The 25,857-nt window shown below is 47.7% G+C and overlaps 1 protein-coding gene across 4 annotated transcripts in view; it reads left to right on the top strand.

The window, feature by feature from the left end:
• Positions 1-25,857, top strand: part of LOC147639817 (dynein regulatory complex protein 11-like) — a 166,293-nt gene that overhangs the window by 47,435 nt on the left and 93,001 nt on the right. For all 4 annotated transcript variants that reach the window (XM_086774374.1, XM_086774380.1, XM_086774373.1 and 1 more), the window contains 2 exons: positions 17,630-17,683; positions 17,845-17,943. In XM_086774374.1, coding sequence (XP_086630500.1) covers positions 17,630-17,683; positions 17,845-17,943 — 153 coding nt within the window. The remainder of the gene's footprint in view (positions 1-17,629; positions 17,684-17,844; positions 17,944-25,857) is intronic.

Genomic DNA, 25,857 nt, shown 5'->3' on the forward strand with positions numbered 1-25,857 from the left:
TAGTCGTGGGTTTTGAAGGAGAGTAATCACAATGGGTCCTAGTGTGAAGGCGCGCTAGGTGGGCGCGGATCTTGTCCTCCATGTGTGGCCACTCTGTCCGAGCACGAGAGTAGGCATACTTTGAACTCCATCGATCACAATGAAGGTATCTGTAAGAGGGGGGGAAGGTAACTAAAACTGAGATATGAAGGAACACAAAGAGTAGCACAACCAGGTTGGAGGACACCACCTCCCCGTCCTGATCTCTATGGCTTGAGCCTCCCAGTTCCATCGGAGCTAGGGGCCAAACATGGGTGAGCCCGTCGGTGATGTGTAGATCATGAAGATGGTGCGAGAACTCTATTGCCTACCCCTAGATGGCGGCAACCACCGACTTTGAATCCCACTCCGTCCTCGGGGTGCACTCAAGGGAAAGGAGGAGATCATTGCACCACTCTCTGGCATGGATGGCGTGGAATGATGAAACACCACACAGATCCTAATGGGAGCCACTGCCTCCTCAAAAATATCAGTTCCACCGGAAGACATTGGAAGAGGCTATAATCCACTGGCCCCCAGGATCCCGGGGGACACTGGCGGGAGAGCCCTCACTGGGGAGGCGGTGATGGTCATCTCTTTCGGCTCTGAGATTCGATTAATCAAATGGCAGACGGAATCAAACGATTGGGTGTGTGTGGGGGTGGGGGGGGGGGCAGTGATGGCGGCAGCGGGAGGGAAGGGGGGGGCAATGGCGAACTGGGGGGAGGAAAGATGGCGAGAAGGTATAGTCGAGGGGGGGCGCTCTCATAGCTCCTTTTCTTGAACAATCATATGCAACAATCTAAAGGAGGCATTTCACTGTGCAATGCATTGGCAAAACAATCTCTATACTCACTTAGAAAATTCAGCCTATCACGAGTAAGTGAATCTACATTCACATTGGTATGTTCCACATTATCACGTACAAAAACCAAGTACGAAGAAACACTCTTTTCATTGCTTTATTTATTTGTACATGTGATACAACGGGGATAGTATCACCCGATTCGCCTGCGTCTATAAGATGCTCTCGGCCTTTGTACATAAAAGAGAGTTTATTTGTCTTGTAGTTTTTGCAGGGTTCAAGGCGAGCATGCCATGGTTTGCCAAGCAATACATCACATCCATTGATTCCATAGCTTTTGTTGCATAGAACCTCACTCCCCAATCCCTAGTGTCTTGCCACAAGCAGCTATGCTCCACCAGCATCCATACACTAGCAGCTATGCTCTCCTTGTCTCCACACTGAGGCGGTGGGATGAAACTTGTTCGCGTACGGTCATACGATATGGTACGGTATGATATCGTAAGGGAATTTACCGTACCGTATGAGATTTTGGACTACAATACGCTAAAGTACAGTAAAAAAAAAAAACACTTATAAATTTATGGATTATCAATTTGAAAGGTTAGAGAGCTTAGAGGTTGTTACAAAGCTTGAGAGCAATGGGAGCTTGAGCTATGAGAGCTTGAGCTTGAGAGCTTGAAACTTGTGATGGGGAGAAGGTTGGAGGAGAGCTTTTTAAAGGGAGGCCAAAGAGTCCGAGGCACCCACCCAGGGCCTGATTGTTGGAAAACGGTCTACGAAGACACAGAGAGAGGGAGGTAGTTAAGGAGAAGCCATTGCTTCTTGTTGCCTAACTGAGGAAGGTGCCTCACCTCAACCCTCCAAATACGGAGCAGTGATCACAAGGATAAAGAGTACAGATCCTTTGCATCCACACCAAAAGTCAACATCCTCATATCCTTGCTTGCTGAGCCTAAAAGGACACCAAAAGCAAGCAAGCCCCATAACAGTCAAAAAAGCCATAAACAGCCAATTGTTTTTTAAAAAAGGGTGAAAAAACAGCAACAGTCAAAAACAAAAGAGGGGACCAAGGAAAGGGGGGGAGTGACAAACAGTCCGTACGATACCGTGTCGTTTCGTACCGTACGACAGTGTTGTATAACTTACGAGAGCAACTATGATCTGGCCAATCATAGTTTGCATGGCATGGGACATGTGAACACTTAGGTAGCCCGGTTGTTGGATGAATCCATTCTCAGTGAGCCTGAGGAAGTCTGTAAAAGTGCATCTTTGGTAGGAGCTCCGAAGGTGTGATCCATGTGTAGTGGGTGTACAGGCTAAGAAGATGTAATCATGGTTGGTTTTGAGTACCAGTTTGCAGCAAGCCGCTTCCACACCTGGGAGCTTCTCAGCCTTGCCCTCATACAGTTTCCCCACACCTACAAGGATGAAATGAAATGAAATGAAATGTTATATTAACGTCTTCAAAAGGCCATAATGACCTATGAGACCAAAAGTTACATCATGGTGGATCTGATACAATGTCTGGATAAAAAAACCCAGAAAATGAAAAATAAAGATGATACTACTGGCACCTAGAAAATGAAACTGGAACTGGAATATAGCGAGGGGGGGGGGGGGGGGGGGTACGCTATGGAGGTGAGTGGAATATAGTGAGGGGATACAATATCATGTGGGACGGAGGGGTACACTATGGAGGGAGAGAGAGAGAGCCCTTGGCCTGGAACCCTCATTCCGACTTTCCCTTGGGACACATGATCGGCGTCTGAACGCACCGCTCTATGGGGGGCCAGCTTAGACTTTGGGCACCTGGCAGAGCCACCGCGACCCCCGGAGCTGACACAGTAGGACCACCTGGACACCCTGAGAGGAGCCTCCACTATGGTCAGGACATCAACCGTGGCATTCCACCGGATTGGCTTCTCCCTCGCGAGGTTCCCCCTGACATCCCATGGATGGCATCTTTTACCCGCACCAAAGTTCCCCTGGTGGTTTTTGGCTATTCACATGGCCAGCTGATCAGCGTCAGACTGAGCGGCCTCCTGACAGTGTCCAAATGGCAGCTTGGTGGTGCCCTCCCCTCCCGTCCTTAGCGGGTCCACGTGGTGGGCCGGAAGGGGAGGAAGTGGGTCACAAATCCTCCCCCTCTTAAGGTTAGAGGCATCCTATCTTGATGCTTAAGGCTTTGGGTGAACGGCCTGTTGGCTCATACACAGTGGGATCTTGGACATTGCCAGTGGAGAGACCCATTAATTCAGGATCCCGGGAAGGCCATTCCATTCTTTGATTACTCTGCCCGGCTTTTCCGTCGGATGCTCCTTGAGACCACAGATGGCACCCCGGCAAGGCAACAGCATCGAGACGCCCAGGGAGTCCAAACTACTTTCATCGTGGATTTTTGGCAAAGACTCTAGAGCAGATTACGTCCCTGGCAGATCTCCTTCTTTCTCTAGCTCAGAGCCCATCGGAGCTTAGCTGTGGGCACGTGGCTGGCGATCACTAGCAAACCAGCAAGCTGTTTGTTGCTGCGGCAGCCCTGAGGAGAGCCAGAGACATTGCCTATGGGATTGCCCCCAGTCACAACAGGTATGGTACCGCATCCTCTGCCTGTTTCTCTCCGAAGCACCGCCCGCACCGTCACATGGGGGGGTGTAGCTTGGGTTACAAAGGTGGGCGAGCCCTACCTTATGAGGATGATGGATGAGGCATGGCATTGAATCTCACTCACATGCGCATCTCTGTGAAACGCCTGTAGAGGCAGTTTCGATACTGCCCTGAACTACACAGCCACACACTAGCTTGTGATGGGAGATCAGCAATAGCTTCTACTTCCCCCTCCCCGCTCCTGAGCTAAGGTCATCCGTTCCATTTGGGTGGACCTCGTACACACCCTTCAGGGCCATTTTGAGCACTTGACCGGTGATTTGGAGTGGATGCAACAGCAGCAGCTTGAGGCTTCCTTCCGTGCCTGGACCCCTAGACCCTTCCTATCCAAGAATACGGTGGATTGACCATGGTTTTTTTGGAAGTGGAGGACGAGGGAGCTGCGCTGCTGAAGTGACAACGTGCTGAAGGGAAAGCTGTGAAATGGCGAATTCTGTGAGCTGCGTTGCTGAAGTGACGTGAACCTGCGCTGCTGCCCCCGCCTGCCCTCTGTTGCCTCCGCCTGTTTATTTGCTGCTCCCACCTGCCTCTGCTGCCTTCGCCTGCCCTTCTGCTGCCTGCGCACCCCCCTTCGCCTGCCCAACTTCTGCCCTTCACTAGCCTTTCAGTCCCTGCCTGCCCTTCAGCTACCCCCGCTAGCCCCTCTGCTGGCCACCGCCTGCCTTCGCCTGCCCCTTTTGCTGCCCCCGCCAGCCCCCCTTTTGCTGCCCCGCCTGCCCTTCAGCTGCCCCCGTCTGCCCCCGTCAGCCCCTCTGCTGCCCCCCGCCTGCCTTCGCCTGCCCCCTTTTGCTGCCCCCGCCAGCCCCCCTTTTGCTGCCCCGCCTCTCCCTTTGCTGGCCGCCCCCTGCCTTATTCAGTCCCCGCCTGCCCCTCTGCTGCCCCCGCCTGCCCCTTTGCCCTTGCTTCCCCAGCTGCTCCCCGCCTTTGCCCCCCTTCCTCTGCTCCCATTTTCCCAGCAGCTATTTTATCTGGATTCAAGTCGGCCGCCCACTTTTCTTGATTGGTCTTATGGCTTTTTCTGCCGCAGCCAATCTCTCATCACCCCCACTGGCCGGGAGATTTTTCACAAGACGAGCTCACCTCTCTTCAGCACGACATTGACCTTGAGGTTCAGACTACCCTTGTTGCGAGAGTTTATGGTTCCCACCCTTATCGTTCACAGGCCTGTGAATGGCTTCTAGCAGCTCTCCCTTCGGAGCTGATTGTGCACTTTCAGGATACTCGTTGACTTGGTCGAGGCTTCTTCCAGGTGGACTTTCATCCTTCAGAAGCTACTTCTCAGGCTTTGGCTAGCAGCCCCTTTCCTCTTGGTCCTAGGAAGATTTTCTTCTTTCAGTACCAGGTGGGCTTTGATCCAGTGGTGGCCTTACCCCGGTCTCACTACGGTTCCCTGCTCTTCCTCGGTCCTATTGGAAGCTTTTAGCTTCCATAGGGGCATCCTTTGCCCAGGTTCTAGAGGTACCAATCCTCCCGAGCTCTCCTGCCTCAGCTTCCGCGGCCAATACCGCCACTCTTGATGGTATGCCCCGGGTCCTGGTGCTTGTTCCTGATCCATCGATTACTGATGATCATGTTATGCTCAGAGACCTGACGGATCTCATTTCCGCCAGAGGATGGAGATTGCAGGTAGACGTGACCAGTGTCGGATTTGTCGTCGAGAGGGTCACATCGCTAGAGATTGTTCCAGATCGATAGGCCATGCTAGGAGGCGGCGTGGTACTGCCCATCAGAGGCCTTCTGCAGATGCCGAGACTCCAGCTGCTCCTTTGCCACAGTAGACCACACAGCATTGGGTTGTGGTTAGGGATGGCAGGCACCCTCGGACCCCGGTATCTGCCCCTTCACCCACACTCCCTGTGGAGTACCCTAACCCCTATGCAGCTCTTGCCTCACAGGATGTTGATCCTTTTTTGGAGGATGAGGCCTTGCAGGCACATGATCTGGATCCCTCACAGGAGGATGCTGCATTAGAGTTACAGGATGATTGCACCCTTGAGGATGATGTTGCACATTCGCATTGTCATGGTACCTCTCCAGTGCTGAGGACTAGCCCTCGCTTTTCCCCGGAGTGGGAGAGAGAGGTAAGGTTTACATCATCAGATTTTTCCTCCCTTACCTATGTGAGACATACTCCCGCCTCTAAAGGGGGTCCTTCGTCGAGCACGAGATCAGGTCGTTTACTCTGAGTCTTTATGAGGATTGGCTCTTGGAACATTCAGGGTCCTGGGGTTTTTTTTCCGCGTCGACGGAAACAAATTGTAAAAACCCAGTTTCATTGTGCAGTCAGAGGTGGACCTATGGATATATTGCTCTTGCAAGAGCATAAACTGGATGCTAGTCAGTGTGGAGATCAGGCAAGCTTCTCTCGAGACACACCTTTTGGTCACTGGCTGTTGGTACCAAGGGTGGTGTTTGTATCTCTGTTTTAGCTTTGATCTTGCCTTGCATCATTGGACATGGTGTCATTTTGCCTGCGAAAGCGCAGTGGATCCTTCTTATGCAGGGTACTACACGCATTGGTATTCTCAACCTCTATGCTCCTAACCATAGAGGTGAGAGGATTGCCTTTTGGAAATCTCTCACTACATTGATGCCTCTTGCCAACCATTGGATTATTGGTGGCGATTTTAACATGGTTGAGATGCCAAGGGATAAAAGAGGTGGACATGAGGGCTTGGTGCATCCTCTTGAAAGAGCGTCTTGGGAGAGGTTTATACTCTCCATTCATGGTAGAGATTGTTGGCATGAGGATGACATTTTGAGGAGTCCATCCACTCTTCTTTATTCAAGGTCTAACAGGAGAAGAGATGTAGGATGTATCTATGCACGGTTAGACAGATTTTATGTGGATGATTGGGTGCTTGACAGAGGTGGACATACTTTGATTGCTACAGGCACACCTCCAAATCGGATCATTGCCCAGTGGTTTTATGTATTAGAGATGCGAATTGCCATGGATCAGCACCCCATGTACGCATCCGTGATCATTTGTTTTCAGATGCAGAACTATCGCGTCGAATGCTTGATATTTGGAGATCTCATGACTTCTTACAGGCCTCTCAAAGCCTGGCCTCTACTCTTTGTGATATTAGTGACTTTTATCACACATGTGCCCTGTCTAAGAGGCAAGAGGCCTTGGACTTAGAAAGGCCTATTAGACGTAGATTGGCTGCTTGCAGAAAGAGCACGAGAAACATCCCATGCTCAATGGGTTGCAGATTCTTTATGTACTCTTAGAGCGGAACTTCATCACTCTCTTGAGCAGCGCGCGGAGTATCGTTTCCATGCCCAGGAATCCTTTTGGACACAGATGGGTGGCAGATGTAACAAGCATTTCTTTGCTTCTCACGGCCCATCTCATGCCAGAGATAGTGTCAGGCAGTTGCAGGATTCACATGGCACTCTTCACTCAGATCCTCTCATGGTTAGACAGATTGCCACCGATTTCTATTGCCAGCTTCTTAGTGCTGAGCCGCATTCTGATCTGAGACACAGGGCACAGAGGAAGGTTTGGAATGCATTGCCACATTTGATCACCGAGGAGATGTGTGCCGCTCTGGATGCCCCTTTTTCTATGGCCAGTGGAGACCTATCACCTTACTTGGGACTACCTATAAGATTCTTGCTAAGGCAGTGAGCATCAGATTGCAGCCAATTTTGCAGGATGTTATTCATGACACCCAGAATGGATTCTTACATGGCAGGAGCATCTTTGATAACATTTTCTCGTTTTGGGAGGCCGTCGAATGGGCTAAAGCGAGCAATGAGCCCTTAGCCATTCTGCTCTTGGATTATGATAGAGTGGATTGGGACTTTCTTGAGGGTACTCTTAGTAATATGGGCTTCTCTCAGAGATGGATCAAGGGAGTTTCATGCATGTATCGCGATGAGAGTTCTTGCTTGCGGTGATAGAGGAGAGCGGTTTCAGATTTCTCATCAGTACGACAGGGCTGCCCATTAGCCCCTTTATTCTATATCATAGTTGCAGAGGCCATGAGCATCTTTCTCCGCTGCACTGCTGGTATTTCAGGATTGAGGTTGCCTCTTCGTAGTCATGAGGAGTTGGTTGACTCTGAGTTAGCTAATGACACAGCCCTGTTTTTTGAGGCTTCACATATATGCTTATGTTTCTTCCGGGTAGCACTAAAGGAGTTCTGTTTGGTAGTAGGGGCACTCATTAATTGGCACAAATCTGTTGGTTTTTGGGTTAGTGATTTACCGAGAGTTGATTGGGGTGTAGAGCTTGGTTTTACTTGGATCAGGAGAGGATGTACTGCTAGATATTTGGGATGCCAAGTTGGGATTGATATTTCTCTTGCACAGCAGTTTGCTCCGGTACTTAGGAGTATCCCGAAGAAGCTCCTCCATTGGAGCTCCAGGAGATTAGATTTAGCCTCCAGAGCTTTGGTGGCTAATCAGGTTTTGCTTGCCTCAGCTTGGTTTATTGCCTCTTGTTGGTGCTTCTCTCGTGCGTGCATTCGCCAATTGCGGAGATTGATCCGAAATTTTCTTTGCTTGGGCTTGGATGGCACCTCAGACACTCGTGCTAGGGTAGCTTGGCTCATAGTTATTCAGCCCAAAAGAGAGGGAGGCTTGACTATTATCGATCCGGATGTTCAATGCAGGGCAAACTTGTGGTCAAAGGTTCCTACCAGGCACTGAGCCTTGGAAGGATTTTTTCTTGTCTCAGATTTCCAGATGTACACCCAGGGTCGGGAGAGACTGGATGCCCAACACACGTTTTTTGTTCACAGAGGTTGATATTAGGGCACCATCTTCCCCTCTTATTGCAGCCATGGAGAAGCATGAGATATTTTTTGCGACAAAGGCTTCGTAGGTCTTTGGACGAGGCTAACCGACAACCTATTATGTGGAATGAGTTCATTAGGGATGAGGCTGGTCGGCCACTTGGTGCATCTCGTTATATGCAATGGTCAGGATGGGAGAGATGCGCATACACAGTTCTTGCTTGGAAGACCTTTAAGAGTCTTTTGAAGGATCGGAGAGTTGCATCCACTCAGCATCTTAGGGGCTCTTGCATTCGTATTGATCCGATTGATGCAGCTATTCCGCATGAGTGGCTTTCTGGAACCTTTCACGAAGACTATCATCCGAGTTGGCTGGGAGTTTTTTCGAGGATAGGCATACCTCTGCAGGTCATTGCTCTTCCAGGCCAGGAGGATACAGATTTCCTCATGTATTCTATCATGGCTGGTGGGAGATTGAGGAGATGTAGTATGGAGGAGATCATACCAAACAGTAGGCTTAGTCTAGTGAGGATTGTTGGTCGCTCGGGAAAGCATTGGTTCATTGACCCTTCTCCTTAGATAGTGACTCATGGCTCTTGGTATTTGTGGCTATATGGTGGCAGTCCTATCAGATATCTTCAGTGGGATCCAGGAGAGTGGGAGTGGATTGATGCCTTTGATCCTTTGAAAAGCCATCCTTTTTTCAGTTTCACTGCTTGGAATGCCAAGCTTCTCCTCACTCGACAGATGCATAGGATACCTACTCTTAGGTCTCATTGGGAGAGCTATGATATTTCTCCATTGATACAGCGCAGATATTGGCATGGACTTTGGCACTCATACAGAAGGAGCCAGATCTCTCATTTCTTTTGGTTATTCTTACATGGTGGTCTCCCCACCAATCAGTGGAGATCGATTTTCGGTGGAGATCGATTTTCCTTGATGTGCGGCAGATTCTGAGTCCGTACAACATTGTCTATGGAGGTGCAGCATTGCACAACAGATTTGGGGTCCTGTAGCCCAACTTATGGGCAAATTGAGTGGCCGAGCCATGCATGTGACTTGGGGGATTGTTGCTTGGCTCTCCCAGTCTGGTCCACAACTTTTTTATGAGGGCAGTGGTACAGATTTTGTTTTTTACATTCGTAGAGGTATTGCCCAGCATGGTTTATTGCAGGATGTTCCTCACTCTGATCATACACCCCCTAGACAGAGGATTGATACCAGTTGGGAGATTATTGCCAGTATTACAGCATGGCAGATCTGGAGAGCTAGATGCACGGAGGCTATTGAGGGTGTCGAGATTTTTGGGTCTCAGTGCATTAGTACTATATGGGGTGATATCATCCACACTCTTATGGCTACTTGGGCTCGCATTCAGGGGCTCTCTCGTTTTGCGCAGGCAAAGCGTGTGATATTTATGCGGGAATGGGACCATGGCATGTTCTTTTCCTCTAGTACCACAGGTCTTACATGGCATCATGATGCTCCTCAGTGGTTGAAATCACCTTACATATTGGGATGATTCTATTCTCTTCCGGCTTATAGCTGTGATTGTTGTATGTTTTTCTCATACTTAATAGAAGTCTCTTTCTGAAAAAAAAAAAAAAAAGAATACGGTGGATTTTCTTGGCACTACTGTCCCCCATTGTGACCTTTTCCTGCGCCTCCAGATGCACCCTCCCTCTGATAGAGCGTCCAGTCGAGGAGGGATCCCCCCTTCCTTATCTTGTATGTATATTTGGACTGCTTTTTAGTAGTGTTGTATTCAGTAAACGAATGACTAGTTTTTTCTTTTAACTCATAGAAGGATCTTCCTTTGGAAGAAAAAAAAGAAAGACATGAGAAAGCAAAGATTGTCCCACTACTGAACTGATTACAACAGACAACACCTTTCTTGAGCTATCCGGAGATAGGAACTTAGATGGCATCTGGAAGACTGTGATGTAGGGTGGATACAGTCCTTCAAGAACGAGGAGAATAATGAATGACTCCTTATATGAATGAGGGAATATGGGCCTTATTTAGGTCTCGAGGGGTGATTCTGTCAGTATGAAGGAGAAAAGTGAGGTGTTTGCTGACTTTTGGAGATTTAAAGCCTTGGTTGAGAAGAAAAAAGACATGCAAATAAAATGCCCCAGATCATATGGTGGGAGAGAACATTTCTTCAATGAATATAATGATTTCTTGAGAAAGCAGGGAATCATGAGATAGTTTACATGTAGGTACACTCCACAACAAAATGGTGTTGTAGGAAGAAAAAAAAGGGACATTGTAGAAGTGGCACGTGCTTTGATGGTTGAAAAGAACATGCCACATTATTTTTAGGCAGAAGCAGTAGCAACTGCTTTGTACATTATGAATACGATACCCACTGCAGCTCTTCATGGTATGATGCGTGAATAGAAGTTTACAGGCGATGTGTCTCACTTGAAAGTGTTTGGGTGTATTACATATGTGTATGTTCTTGATGAAGTAAGAACAAAGTTGGATCCGAAAGCAGAGAAATGCATCTTTATTGGTTATGCTATGGAGCAGAAAGATTATATATGTTATAATACTACCACTCGTAAGCAGAGATGTTTTCTTTGACGAGATAAGTAGCGGGTATACACTAGTGGTGAAGGCAACAGGAGATGCCGATGTAAGAAGTACTGATGCTGCACCACATGTAGAGTAGTAATCACAGGTGCTTAGTGAACTCGGAAAGTCCTCTAGCAATGGATCCAATGTTAGTCCATGCTCATGCAGGTTGACAGATGTAGGTACACATGTATCATGCAAAGGTAGATCAACCTTTTGTGCCTGATTTGTCAATAGGTCACTCATATGTGGATATTGACTCTAACGGCTCTGAGCAGAGCCTTGATGAGGAGCTTGGCATTCCGTCTGTGGTTACTCTTGGTGTAAAGAGAACCATGGCTGTTTTGAGGACACTTGGCAGTGATCTAGGTGTACGCAGGTCTACGAGGGTTAGGCATTCTGTTGACAGGTTGAGATATGATGGATATACAACCCATCATTATGCTTACATGGTTAAAGCAATACAAGAGTTGGAGCCCACTTGTTTTGAGCAAGCACTTGGAAATAAGAAATGGGAAGATGCCATGAACGAGGAGATGGCAGCATTGGATGCAAATGCAACATGGAAGTTAGTGCCTTTGCCTAAGGAAAAGAAGGCAATTGGATGTAAGTGGGTGTATAAAGTCAAACATAATGCTAATGGTTCAGTGAGCAGGTATAACACAAGATTGGTTGCCAAGGGTTATGCACAGACTTATGGCATTGACTATGGGCAACCGTGAGAGTCGTCATTGCTATGGCTGTAGCAAAGAGCTGGTCTTTACATTAGATGGATGTAAAGAATGTCTTCTTGCATGTTGATTTGTAAGAAGAAGTATACATGATGCAGCCACCAGGTTATGAGAGTGATGTACATCTAGATTTTGTGAGCATGTTACGCAAAGCCTTGTTGGCTTGAATTAGGCACCCAGAGTATGGTCAAACAAGATCAGGGAGTATCTTGTTACCAGTGGATCTCAGATATCCAATGCAGATTTTGCACTTTATGTGAAAAAGACAGATAGAGGGATTATGCTAAGTCATCTATGTAGATGTCTTGATTATCAATGGTGATAGTGACGTTGACATACATGATGTTAGGAGGCTTTTGAAGCAGAAGTTTGAGATGAAGGATTTGGGTGAGCTGCGGTATTTCTTGGGCATAGAGGTGGTGAGATCATCTCATTGCATTTTGTTATTGCAGAGGCAGTATGGCTTGGACATGTTGCCCAAGTATAGTATGATAGGCTGTAAGCCTATTTTAGTGCCATTGGAGCAAAACACAGCTTTCCGCAAATACATATGAGCTTTTGGAGGACTCCACTACGTACAGGCGTATAGTGGGTAGCTTGATCTACATGACCATTACTAGGCTAGACTTGAGCTATCCTGTTGGACTTGTGAGTTAGTTTATGCAGGCTCCTAGGAAGGCACACTTGGATGCGGCTAGACGGATTCTCAGGTACATAAAGTCCATAGTTGATTATGGACTTTTTTTTCCTTTTTTTCCGAGAAAAAGATCCTTTAATTAGTTAAAAGAAAAACAGCCACAAAGGGCTAGATACAACCACGAAGGGCTAAATACAAACTCGTCTCATTCAAGGGGGGAATAAAATGATCTAAAGGAGGAGACGCTTCTCCTCCGACTGGCGGCTCTGTTGTGAGGAGAAGGCTATCTCATACAGGGGAAGGGAGGGATAACTACACATGTGGTTTGTAATGCCATGTAGGGTCACCGCCTCTATCTGTGAGGAAGAGACTAGGTCTCCAAAGTCTCAAGAAGGCTTCTCGCCGCTTCTGCATGCGGTCAGAACCTCCCTGTAACTTCCCCCACTGACCGTGGAGGGTGTGAATGATATCAAGACATATGCTCGTGATGGTCTCAGTCGACGGAGTGTGGGTACCCTCGATGGCCTCGCTGCATCTAGCACACCAAATGTGCCAGGCTGCTATGCTACTGCAAATCACCCATCTTTGGCATGAGCCTGGCCACCAGCCACCTGTAGGTGGGGCTGTGATTGGTACTGTTGCAATACGATTGTGGGAGACTTGAAGGGCTAGTCCTTCCTTGTCCTCCTCGTAGTCCTGACCACTTCAACCTTGGTGGCCTAAGCGAAAGTGCCCCAAGTGATGATCCGGGTCAATGCCTTGTCCATAGCGAAGATGCGGAGAATCCGCTGCCAAATGTGCTGAGCCTTCGGGCAATCCCAAAGGCAATGTCGCTGAAACTCCTGGGGGTGGCCGCACCGCGGGCAACAAGCTGCTGACCGATTTCCAACAGCTAGCCAAGTACTAACCGCCAAGCTCTCGTGTGCCATCAGTCAAAGAAAGAGAGTGATCTTCCTAGGCCGAAAACTGTCCCAAAGCCTCTTCTAGAAATTTGAAAGACAGTGCTGTGATAGGCCCTGAGCCTGCTAGTGTGTTGCTACTGATGGTATGCCATCTATTATGGACTTTTCTGTGAGACTGGTATAGAGATACAACTACATGGGTACATAGATGCTGATTGGGCTGGTAGTGTTGCAAAAAAGAGATTCACCAGTGGTTTTATGTTCTCATTTGGGGTGTTGTTGTGAGTTGGAGCAGTAAGAAGCAGCCAACAGTTGCCTTGGCAAGTACGAAGGGAGAGTACATGGGTGTTGCTATGGTAGCTTGTGAGGTAGCTTGGTTTTGAGAAGCTACTTGGTGATATGGGTAAGCCTGTGGATAGGGAAGTTGTCATTTATTGTGACAACATGAGTCGCATATAGTTGGCTAGTAACCCAGTATACCATGCTAGAACGAAGCACATTGAGGTGCACTATCACTTTGTGAGGGAGAAGGTTCTAGCAAGTGATGTAGATTCGGTATATGTCAGCAGAGAGGATCAGGTGGCTAACATATTCATGAAGGCATTGGGAACAGAGAAGCTCCACAGGTTTAGGAGCTTACTCGGAGTGCAGTGTGTGGAGTTGAGCTCGACGGGGAGTGTTGAGATATAGAGCTCATCTAGTGCTACGATGGACATTGATGATACGCCCGGGTGATAGCTTCCGCATTTATGCCATTGACATGGTTGGTGAGATTATGGTTGATATGCCGCCAGTGCATGTCAGGCTGTGTGACAACCACTTTAGAGTACTAGAGTTATGGCATAGTTATTGTGCCAGCTCATATAGTCGGGTTCACACTATGGACCAACTATTTATATGTTATTGTAGGAGAGTACTTTCCCTTTATGTATGTACTCTTATCTTTTAGTTATATTGTTGTAGACAAGAGAAGAAAATAGAAGAAAATTTAGCCATCCATCTCGTGTGTGTGTGTTTGCTTCCAAGGATCTCAAGCTCTCTCTCGCCCCCGCATTCTCTTTACACCTTCCTCCTCATAAGCCATGACAACCTTAGCGTTTGTGGCCCAAGCAATAGTGCCCCATGAAATGATATGGGTCGAGGTCTTGTTCATCGCGTGAGAATGGGAAGAATTCGTTGCCAAACGTGCTGAGCCTTTGGGCAATCCCAAAGACAATGTCTTTGAGATTCCTAAGGGTGGCTGCACCTCGAACAAGCTGCTAGTCGATCGCCAATGGCCAACCATGTGCCAACCGCCAAACTCCTGTGTGTCAGCAGGCAAAGAAAGTTGGTGATCTTTCGAGGCTGAAAACTATCCTAGAGCCTCTTCGAAAAACGTGAGAGAAACGACTGTGAGGGGCCCTGTGACTGCCAGTGTACCGTTGCTACCATGTTCCCTCAACCTCGGGCATCTGAACCCTGCAGCCTAGCTGCGCAGTGTGTGCAAAGAACGGGGTACCCAGTGTCTCCTCCCGGTTAGCAGGATCACGCCAAGTCCACTCCCCCGGGTCCCACTAAGGTGCATGAGGGGCCGACTCTCGCAAATCCATAACCGCCAGAGGCTCTCCTTGGCCACCTTGGCCTGTTGGGGGTCAATGTGCCACTCATGTGCCTGAAATTCGATCACCCTGACCCTCTGTAAGGTGCAGCCACTGAAATCATCTAGAGGGGGCTCAGATTTCTCTATTCTGCCATGGGGTCCAATAGAAAACGTGAGCAAAGCATAGCTCTCATCCGCTCCATGGACTGCCAAGAGAATATCATGCCTAGTAAACACGCCCAGCCATAGCGGGGGGGGGGGGGGGGGGGGGTTTCGATCTGGGATTGAGGTCAGCCACTTCTAGGGAATAGCACAATCGATGTCGAGGTTGAGTCTATCTCTACCTTGGATCCCAGCCAGGCCTCTCTCCTGAGCTTCCAAGGGAAGCTGTCTAAATGCAAGACGATCTCCAAGGGAACTGGCAGCTCCTATGCTCAACGCTCCCCATGATACATGAGGTCGGGCCCCCAACATGTGGCCACTAGGTAAACGGATCAGGGGGTTCCAGATGAGGGGCTGCAAAAGATGCTTCTTTGAGGCTACCAGAGCTAATTGCTGAAGGTCGGCCTAAGGTGATCCAAAGCTCGGAGTAGGCTGGCTCTGAATGGCGGGGTCAATGATGCCTAGGCCCTCTGCGGTTGAATGATCACTCTCCAGGCCACCTTGGCCCGGGCGAGCCTCCCATCACTGTCGGCCCCGGGTTTTTCCGTCGGATCCTCCTTGAGATCACAGATGGCACCCCGGCAGTGCAGCAGGTTCAGGAGGCCCAGGGAGTTCAGACTACTTTCATCGTGGATTTTTGGCAAAGACTCTAGAGAAGATTCTGTTGCTGGAAGATCTCCTTCTTTCTCTAGCTCATAGCCCATTGGAGGTTAGCTGTGGGCACCTGGCTAGCGATCAGTAACAGACCTTGCTGCTGCGGCAGCCCTGAGGAGAGCCAGAGACATTGCCTACAGGATTGCCCCCAGCCACAACAGGTATGGTACTGCATCCTCTGCCTGTTTCTCTACGAAACACTGCCCGCACCATCACATGGGGGGGTATAGCTTGGGTTACAGAGGCGGGCGAGCCCTACCTTATGAGGATGATGGATGAGGCCTGGCATTGAATCTCACATGCGCATCTCTGTGAAACGACTGTAGTGGCGGTTCTGATATGGCCCTGAACTACACAGCCACACACTAGCTCGTGATGGGAGATCATCAATAGCATATCAGGTTTGCACAGTTGCCGTGCCTGGTGTAGTGAGGCCATTAACGGCTTGATTACAAAAATCAAACACCAACACCAACACCCCCCCACGCCCCACCCGAGCTGAGGTCATCCGTTCCATTTGTGTGGACGTCGTACACACCCTTCAGGGCCATTTTGAGCACTTGACCGGTGATTGGAGCGGATTCAAGAGCAGCAGCGTGAAGCTTCCTTCTGTGCCTGGACCCCTGGACCCTTCCTATCCAGGGAACATGGTGGAGTTTCTTGGCACTACAGGCCGCCATTGTGGCTTTTTCCTCCCCCTCCAGATGCAGCCTCCCTCCGACCGATAGAGCGGTGAGTCGAGGAGGGATCTCCCCTTATCTTGTATGTATATTTGGACTACAGGCCCCCATTGTGACTTTTTCCTCCGCCTCCAGATGCAGCCTCCCTCTGATAGAGCGGCCAGTCGAGGAGGGATCCCCCCTTATCTTGTATGTATATTTGGACTTCTTTTTAGCAGTGTTGTATTCAGTCAGCAAATGGCTAGTTTTTTCTTTAGAACTAATAGAATGATCTTCCTTTGGAAGAAAAAAAAGAAAGACATGAGAAAGCAAAGCCAGTCCCACGACTGAACTGATTACAACAGACAGCACCTTTCTTGAGCTATGTATTCTGGAGATAGGAACTTAGATGGCGTCTGGAAGATAATATTGGGGGTGGATACAGTCCTTAAAGAAAGAGGAGAATAATGAATTGAATCCATATAGGAATGAGAGAATATGGGCCTTATTTAGGTCTTGCGGGGTGATCCTATCGGTATGTTGACCAACCTACAGAATGCAGGGTTGTTCCATATGACTGGCTTTGACTGCTAATATTTCTCATTGGAAATTGTCTGGACCACCCATTGGTATGTTTGCCAACCTACAGAATGCGGGGTTGGTCCATATGACTGGCTTGGACTGCTAATATTTCTCATAAGGGATTGTCCGGACCCCCAAACGAGCTGTGCAGTCCCCTAACAGAGTGTTTGGGCTGAAGTCGTGAACACACCCCAGTGTGAAATACTGGTGCAACAATATATTCTACCTATCAGACTGTCACAAAGATGTCTCAACCATCCTCGTCACACAGGACTCTGTTCGGTGTCAACCAACATGCCAAGAGCCCGATTTCTCAAACTTGGGTCTTCTCATAAAGGGGACCTTATGAACCAGAGTCAGTCGGGATGCGAGTACAATAGATTTTGAGGATGGAACATTAATTTCTAAAACAATAATCACTGGTTAAAAACTAAAGGAACCCTTGTCAGTGGGTGTGTGGCCTAGTGGTGAAGGCATTTATCTTTTGGGCTATGGACATAGGTCCGAACCTTGGTAACTACACCTGCTAGTGGATGTGAACGGTGTGTTTTACTAAACACTACATATAATGTTGCAAAAAAAGAGAAAAAAACTTCAATAATCCTTACATAAGGGTTTAATCGAGCTTGGAGAATTTATCCATAGGGCATGCGTTAAGCTAGATGAGATGTCTAGATGTTTTAAGTAAGGCCTGTATGGAACTAAGATCTTTGAACTTGTTTGTTTTGATAGTGTGTGTGTGTGCCCATGCACATTGCACATGCTTGCCATGTGTGCACGTGTGTGTGTATGATGCTAGTTAAAATATGCACAAGGTTAGACCATAATTATCAAGTGTCAAGGGGAGTGTTTGTTTGATTAAATCCATGATTTGGTACTGATAGTTTTTTTTGGCCCTACAGTGGATGGTGTCTTTGAATCACGGTTCAGATTTTTTGGATTTTTTTCCAATATTGGCGAGTGACAAACCACTCATGATTGGCTTTGAAACAAACTAATTTGACTGGTTTTATTTTCTCTAAGTATTTCTTCAAATTTTCTTGATTGTTTTTCTAGATTCTCTGAACTGAATATAGCTTAAGCCTTAGCTTGGTGTGGTTTGATGTGGATGTGACAGAAAGATATGAGTGTGGGCCCAGAAGCTCTCGAAGTTCCAAATCCGCGGTTTATGGTTGACGACAATGTTGCAGCGATCGAGGCTCGTCACAAGCTGCTAGTATGCCTACATTTTTGTGATTTAGTTATTTATGAATTGCACAAGTTTCCTTTCAATTATAACATAATGTAAAAGGAATCATATTAATGCCTGAGTTTGTAAAATTTACCCTGTGGTCCAGCCCTCAATCCACACTAAAAGATGAGGCCTCAAGAACAGATGCCAACACTTAAGTTCTAAAAATAATGAGCTAGAGGCCCCTTTTATTATAGTTTTTGAGTTCAGACTGTGCCTCCATTTAAAAGAGCTAAAAAGGTTACATTCTTAAATTTTTTAAGAGATTAATAACATGTAGGTGCTCTCCCAAAAAAAAAGGAGAATTATAAATTGATGAAATTAAGGCATGGTAAGAACTTGGACTGGGATTATTAAGGGTGATTTTCTAGTGGGTGACCTGTGGCCATAATTGCATTCAGTACTTTTGACCCACTAGAGATCAAATCACAATATACAATGGTATAGTTGAGCATGCCATATATGCATCCATTCATACATGTATAAGTGTGAATAGGGTGTGATAAAAGCGAACACAGAAGTGACGTGAACCTGCGCTGCTGCCCCCGCCTCCCCTCTGTTGCCTCCACCTGCTCCTTTGCTGCTCCCGCCTGCGTCTGCTGCCTCGCCTGCCCTTCTGCAACCCCCCTCCTGTCCCTCTGCAGCCTTCGCTAGCCTTTCCTCAATCCCCGCCTGCCCTTTGCTAGCCTTTCAGTCCCCGCCTGCCCTTCAGCTGCCCCTGCCAGCCCCTCTGCTGCCCCTCACCTGCCTTTGCCTGCCCCTTTTGCTACCCCCGCCAGCCCCTTTTGCTGCCCCGCCTTCCCCTTTGCTGCCCGCACCCTGCCTTCTTCAGTCCCCACCTGCCCCTCTGCTGCCCCCACCTGCCCCTTTGCCCTTGCTTCCCCAGCTGCTCCCCGCCTTTGCCCCCCTTCCTCTGCTTCCGTTTTCCCAGCAGCTATTTTATCTGGATTCAAGTCGGCCGCCCACTTTTCTTGATTGGTCTTATGGCTTTTTCTGCCGCAGCCAATCTCTCATCACCCCCACTGGCCGGGAGAATCATCAATTTTTCACAAGACGAGCTCACCTCTCTTCAGCACGACATTGACGTGAGGTCCAGACTACCCTTGTTGCAAGGGTTTATGGTTCCCACCCCTCTCGCAGGCCCGTGAATGGCTTCTACCAGCTCTCCCTTTGGAGCTGATTGTGCACTTTCAGGATACTTGTTTACTTGGTCGAGGCTTCTTCCAGGTGGACTTTCATTCTTCAAAAGCTACTTCTCAGGCTTTGGCTAGCAGCCCCTTTCCTCTTGGTCCTAGGAAGATTTTCTTCTTTCAGTACCAGGTGGGCTTTGATCCAGTGGTGGAGGATCCGCGCCTTACCCCGATTTCACTACGGTTCCCTACTCTTCCTCAGTCCTATTGGAAGCTTTTGGCTTCCATAGGGGCATCCTTTGGCCAGGTTCTAGAGGTACCAATCCTCCGGAGCTCTCCCGCCTCAGCTTCCGCGGCCGTTACCCCCACTCTTGATGGTGTACCCCGGGTCCTCGTGCTTGTTTCTGATCGATCGATTACTAATCATCATATTATGCTTCAGAGACCTGACGGATCTCATTTCCACCAGAGGATGGAGATTGCAGGCAAACATGACCAGTGTCGGATCTGTCGTCGAGTTGCTAGAGATTGTCCCAGATCGAGGGGCCATGCTAGTAGGCGGCGTGGTCTTGCCCATCAGAGGCCTTCTGCAGATGCCGAGACTCCAGCTGCTCCTTTGCCACAGTAGACCACACAGCGCTGGGTTGTGGTTAGGGATGGCAGGCACCCTCGGACCCCCGTACCTGCCCCTTCACCCACACCCCTTGTGGAGCACCCTAACCCCTATGCAGCTCTTGCCACACGGGATGTTGATCCTTTTTTGGAGGATGAGGCCTTGCAGGCACATGATCTGGATCCCTCACAGGAGGATGCTGCATTACAGTTTTACAGGATGATTGTACCCTTGAGGATGATGGTATTTCACGAGATGGAGGCATGGATTCTTGCTGGGCCCCAACCAGTTGGCCAATGCAACATGCGTCCTAGTCATGTTCTGCTTCCTTGGCTTGCCAAAAGAATACCTTGATCTTCTCCCTGTGATTGGATGTACCCTTGGGGTTAGGTGCTTGAGATGGAGGCATGGATTCTTGCTGGGCTCCAACCAGTTGGCCAATGCAACATGCGTCCTGGTCATGTTTTGCTTCCTTGGCTTGCCAAAAGAATACCTTGATCTTGTCCCCGTGATTGGATGTACCCTTGGGGTTAGGTGCTTGAGATCCCCCGCACTTGGCCGTAACCATAGCCAGTGCAGCAGGCCTCACGACCTTGGATGTGCTGATCCACTCCTCGGAGGACTTACGTGGTTATTCTCGATCCCCTACTTGGATGGTTGACTCTTTTGGAAGGGGATTGAATTTTCAAGTCTCCCCAGGCAGTGTTGTCTGTGTCGAAAGATGGGACACCTAGGGCATTCCTACCTGTGTGGCACAGGTGGTGCCCCTAAGTGGCCAGCTGGTCATCATCATGTCTACCGGCTCCATGAAACGGTGGACTGAACTAGCTTGTTGCCTCCTCTTCGGGTCAGGCACGGCTGGAGGCCGGCGGGGGGGGGGGGGGGGGGGGGGGGGGGGTTCTTGTGAAGTCGGGGCAGAGGGAGCTGCAGGGGGCATGATGGGGGGACGAGGGCTGAGGAGGGGCTCAGGGGACGAAGGGTCCACTTGCAAGGGAGGGGTGGGCCAAGGGCTGCAAGGTCTGGCTTGCCGAAAGCTCTGAAAGGTCAGAGGGCGTCGCGGGAATCTTGACTATTGGAGTGGGATCGTGACGAGGCAACGGTCTTCAGAATGGGTGGGCTGGTGGTGGGTTTCTGGAGGGTACTGGGTGGAGCCCATCAACGAGAGGACCCCTGAATACAAGCCCAAGTAGCCATGAGAGTATGGATGATGGCGCCCCATATAGTACTAATGCACTGAGACCCAAAAAACTAGACACCCTCAATAGCCTCCATGCATCTACCTCTCTAGATCTACCATGCTGTAATACTGGCAATAATCTCCCAACTAGTGTCAATCCTCTGTTGGACGGGTGTATAATCAGATTGAGGGACATCCTGAAATAAACCATGCTGGGCCATACCTCTGTGAATGAAAATAGCAGAGTCTGTACCACTGCCCTCTTAAAAAAGCTATGGATTGGATTGGGAGAGCCAAGAACTGCCCCCCACGTCATGTGCATGGCGCGGCCACTCAATTTGCCCATAAGTTGGACTTAAAAACCCAAATCTGCTGTGCAATGCTGCATCCCCATAAACAATGTTGTACTGTCTCTGAATCTGCCGCACATCTAGGGCAGGTAGGTGCTACACCGAAAACCGATCCCCACTGATTGGTGGAGAGACCACCATGTAAAAATAACCAAACGAAATGAGAGATCTGGCTCCTTTTGTGTGAAGGCAAAAGCCTATGTCAATATCTGTTGGGTGTTGGACTCACACACTCACACACACAAACCTGCACATTAGGGTTAAGTGCAGGGTAGAGAAGCTCACACACAGAAATGAGAGAGAGAGAGAGGGCGAGAGCCAAAAGTGTGGTATCCACAAAATGCAAGTCAACCCTTGCATGTGTGCCACATCCATATAATATAGAAGTACAAAATATTATATGTTAGAGTGTCCTTTCACACTTGATGTCCAAGGGGAAAAACCACATGGGAAAAAGTGCCCTTGGTTAAGCCCTGTTCACACATAGCACTACCATAAGTGAGCATATGCCTACAAATATGTTGGGTGTTGGACTCACACACTCACACACACAAACCTGCACATTAGGGTTAGGTGCAGGGTAGAGAAGCTCACACACAGAAATGAGAGAGAGAGAGAGGGAGAGAGCCAAAAGTGTGGTATCCACAAAATGCAAGTCAACCCTTGCATGTGTGCCACATCCATATAATATAGAAGTACAAAATATTATATGTTATAAGTGTCCTTTCACACTTGATGTCTAAGGGGAAAAACCACATGGGAAAAAGTGCCCTTGGTTAAGTCCTGTTCACACATAGCACTACCATAAGTGAGCATATGCCTACAAATCCCCCCTGTAGTGGAAGTGTGAACCTGTACAAGGTAGCAGATCACTCTCTGTATGAGAGTAAGCCCAAAGCTTTGCGGAAAGCTTCAAACTTTTCTCGAGGTAAAGCCTTTGTGAATAGATTTGCAACATTATCCTATGTAGGGCAATAAGATAAATTGATCTCCCCTGCATGTAGCCTCTCTCTGACATAGTGATAATGAATCTCTATGTGCTTGGTACGTGCATGAAATACTGGATTTCGTGCCACGGCCATAGCACTCTGGCTATCAGTGAGAATGGTGGTGGGTGTCTGCTGACACTCACGAAGATCAGCCAATAATCTCCTCAACCATACACAATCTACTGTAGCTGTAAAGACTGCCCTGTACTCAGCCTCACAAGTAGATATAGCAACAGTGGGTTGCTTTTTACTCAACCAAGATATGCATGAACTGCCAAGAAAAAAACAATTCCCACTGGTGGATTGCCTGGTATCATAATCACCAGCCCAATCTGAATCACTGTATGCATAAAGCTGCAAGCTACCCCCCCTGGGATAGAACAAACCAAGATCCAGGGTACCCTTAAGATAACGAAAGATGCGTTTGACTGCTTGCCAATGATTTGTGCCTGGGCTGTGCATGAATTTGCTCAAGAAAGACACCCCAAAAGATATGTCTGGCCTCGTGTTACACAAGTAAATGAGGCATGCCACTGCCTGGCTGTAAATGCCGGCCTCAAAAGGCTCTCCAATATCATGCATAGTAAGCCGTACACGTGGTTCTACCGGAGTAGAAATGGGCTTACATTCATCCATGTGAAACCTTTTTAGCAAACTTTTTATGTACTTAGTTTGCTGCATAACAATGCCATCATCTGTATGCATAAACTGTATGCCGAGATAGTAGTGTTAAGGCCCCAAATCTGACATATCGAATTCAGCTTTCAAATCAGCTTTGAAATCTGAAATTTGTGCTTTGCTTGTACCTGTAATGAGCATGTCATCTACATACAAGATGACTATGAGAATATCGGCTTTGGTTTTCTTCACATACAATGTGCTTTCAGCTGGACTATTCTCATAACCTTGGCTGGTTAGATGAGCATGTATCTTATCATACCAAGCTCTTGGAGCTTGCTTTAATCCATACAATGCTTTGTGCAACCTGCATACTTTATGTTCCTCACCAGGAACTACAAAACCAATGGGCTGATTTACATATACTTCCTCTTGTAAATCCCCATTTAAGAATGCAGTTTTGATATCCAATTGATGCACTTTCCATCCTTTATGGGCAGCCAATGTAATCACAGATCTTATTGTGGTCATTCTCGAAGTAGGAGCAAAAGTCTCTTCATATTCTATTCCCTTTTTTTGGGAGTAGCCTTTAGCCACAAGTCTTGCTTTGTACCTGTCAATAGTACCATCAGACTTTCTTTTGACTTTGTACACCCACTTTGTTCCAATTACATGCTTGCCTTTAGGCAATTCCACAAGATCCCATGTATTATTCTTCATGATAGAAGAAATTTCAGCTTGCATAGCTTGCAACCAACCAATGCTCATTCTCATGTGCTTCTTCATAAGAAGAAGGCTCTTCTAAATCAAAGAGACCACCCATTGCGAATGCAGACTCCCCACTATGTACATTCAAAACATGGCTGGAACTAGCCCTTGTTCTACCTATGAGTGGAGCTGCAAGTTTGCTTTCTTGCAAAGTTTTCAGCAACCATCTTGGCACTGACTTGGCTGTGTCTATGGCTGTTTGCTCTTCCCTGACAAGATTTTCCACTTCTTCCACAGAAGGGGGCTGAATGGCTGGCTGTTCCACATGTTCTACATGAGGATTTTCTTGTGTAGGGGCTGGCTAATTTGAATCTCCCCTAATTGCAATGGGTAAAAGTCCATCAAACATGTCCCGTAAGCCTGTATCATTGCTTTTATACAAGCTGTACATGGGCTGTTCTGAATTTTCAGCAAATACCACATCTCTACTGACAAAAATCCTTCGTGTAGTTGGATTATAAAGACGGTATCCTTTGCTCTCATTGCTGTAGCCCACAAAAATGCATTTAATTGCTTTGTCATCTAGCTTTGTTCGGAGTTGTTCTGGCACATGTGCATATGCCAAACACCCAAATGTACGCATATAATCCACTGTTGGCTTTCGGCTATACCAAGCCTCAAATGGTGTTATGGTTTTCAAAGCTTTTGTTGGACACCTGTTCAACACTTGAGCTGCACACATTATAGCTTCCATCCAAAATTTGTGAGGCAACTTTTGTGCTTTCACCATGCATCTTGCCATCTCCATGAGAGATCTATTTTTCCTTTCAGCTACACCATTTTGCTGCGGTGTATAAGGCACAGTACATCGGTGTTTGATGCTCTTTTGAAGCATATAATCCTTGAATGCATTTGACATGTATTCTCCACCTCTATCTGAGCGGAGTGTTTGGACTTTATATCCACACATATTTTCAGCCATTGCTACAAAGTGTCGAAAGCATGTAAACACATCTGCTTTCGCTTTCAAAGGGTAAGCCCAAGCAAACCTGGAGTAGTCATCAATGAATGTGACAAAGTAAAGATGCCCCCCTATGGATGGTGTCCGCATTGGACCACATACATCACTATGTATGAGCTGTAATTTACTTTCAGCTCTAACAGCTCCATCTTTGGGGAATGGTTTCTGTTGCATCTTTCCCAAAATACACCCCTCACATACATGTCTTGGTGGAGACTCAAGAGGCGGCATATTATCAACCATATGATGCTTCTGCAAAAGCATCAAACTCTGAAAATTAACGAGCATGCCATAGCTCTGCATCATGCATAGCAGGAGTGTGGGCAGCCACTGTATTTGCATCATAAGTGCGCTTGTCATAGCTGTCCAGCTTATACAAGCCTTTGTATCGTGTTCCAGAAGTGACTATTTCATAACTCTTTGATGGGTCTTTTACCAAACACTTCCCGTCTTCGAATTCAACCTTTAAACCTTGGTCGTTTATGGCTGAGACGGAGAGCAGATTTTTCTTTATCCCTGGAACATACAATACATTTTTCATACATATATTGGCACCATTGGCTGCAATAAGTATGACATTACCAATTCCCTTTACTGGATATGTGGTATGATCTGCACATGATACAGTGCGGCCTTTTGAAGCATAAACCAAGTGGTGAAATACATCTTTGCATGAAGTGATGTGGCTCGAAGCACCACTATCAAAATACCATGATGCATTCTGTCTGTCAGATGCAATGCAAGACATATCCGTGTCTGAAGCACTTGGTGTGTCACTAGTGCATGTGACCAAAAAAGTGTACTCTTCCTGGATTACATTAGCTGATTGTTGTGCTTTGTCATCAGAAGAGTCTGCTACTGCATTGCCTGCTTCTTTCTTTTTCTCTTTTGCAATCCGCTTCCTACATTCACTAATGTAGTGTCCAGGCTTATGGCAGTAGTGACATTTGCCCTTCTTTTTGGGCTTGTTTGCATCCCCTTTGTCAGACTTTTCACCACTAGAAAAGGGCTGTCCATGACCAGCCTTGCTAGACTGTTGTCCCCCATGCCTAAAGCTCTTTGCTTTACCCTTATCCTTGGCTGTAAATGCCTTTTCTCCACCACGGTTGCTCGATAAGTTTGCTCTTGTTTGCTCTTCCTGCAAGAGTAAACCCACGAGCTCTTCAAAAGTGACGGGATCACCACCTCCTCTCATTGAGAGGTTGAGAGAGGTGTGAAAGCCCAAGTAGGAAGGCGGTAAAGAATGAAGAGTGTTGGTGACCATCTATCTGTCTGGGATAACCTCATCAATGT

This window comes from Cibotium barometz, chromosome 3, assembly GCF_041138505.1.
Source record: "Cibotium barometz isolate CiBa-2024 chromosome 3, ASM4113850v1, whole genome shotgun sequence".
Classification (NCBI taxonomy): Eukaryota; Viridiplantae; Streptophyta; class Polypodiopsida; order Cyatheales; family Cibotiaceae; genus Cibotium; species Cibotium barometz.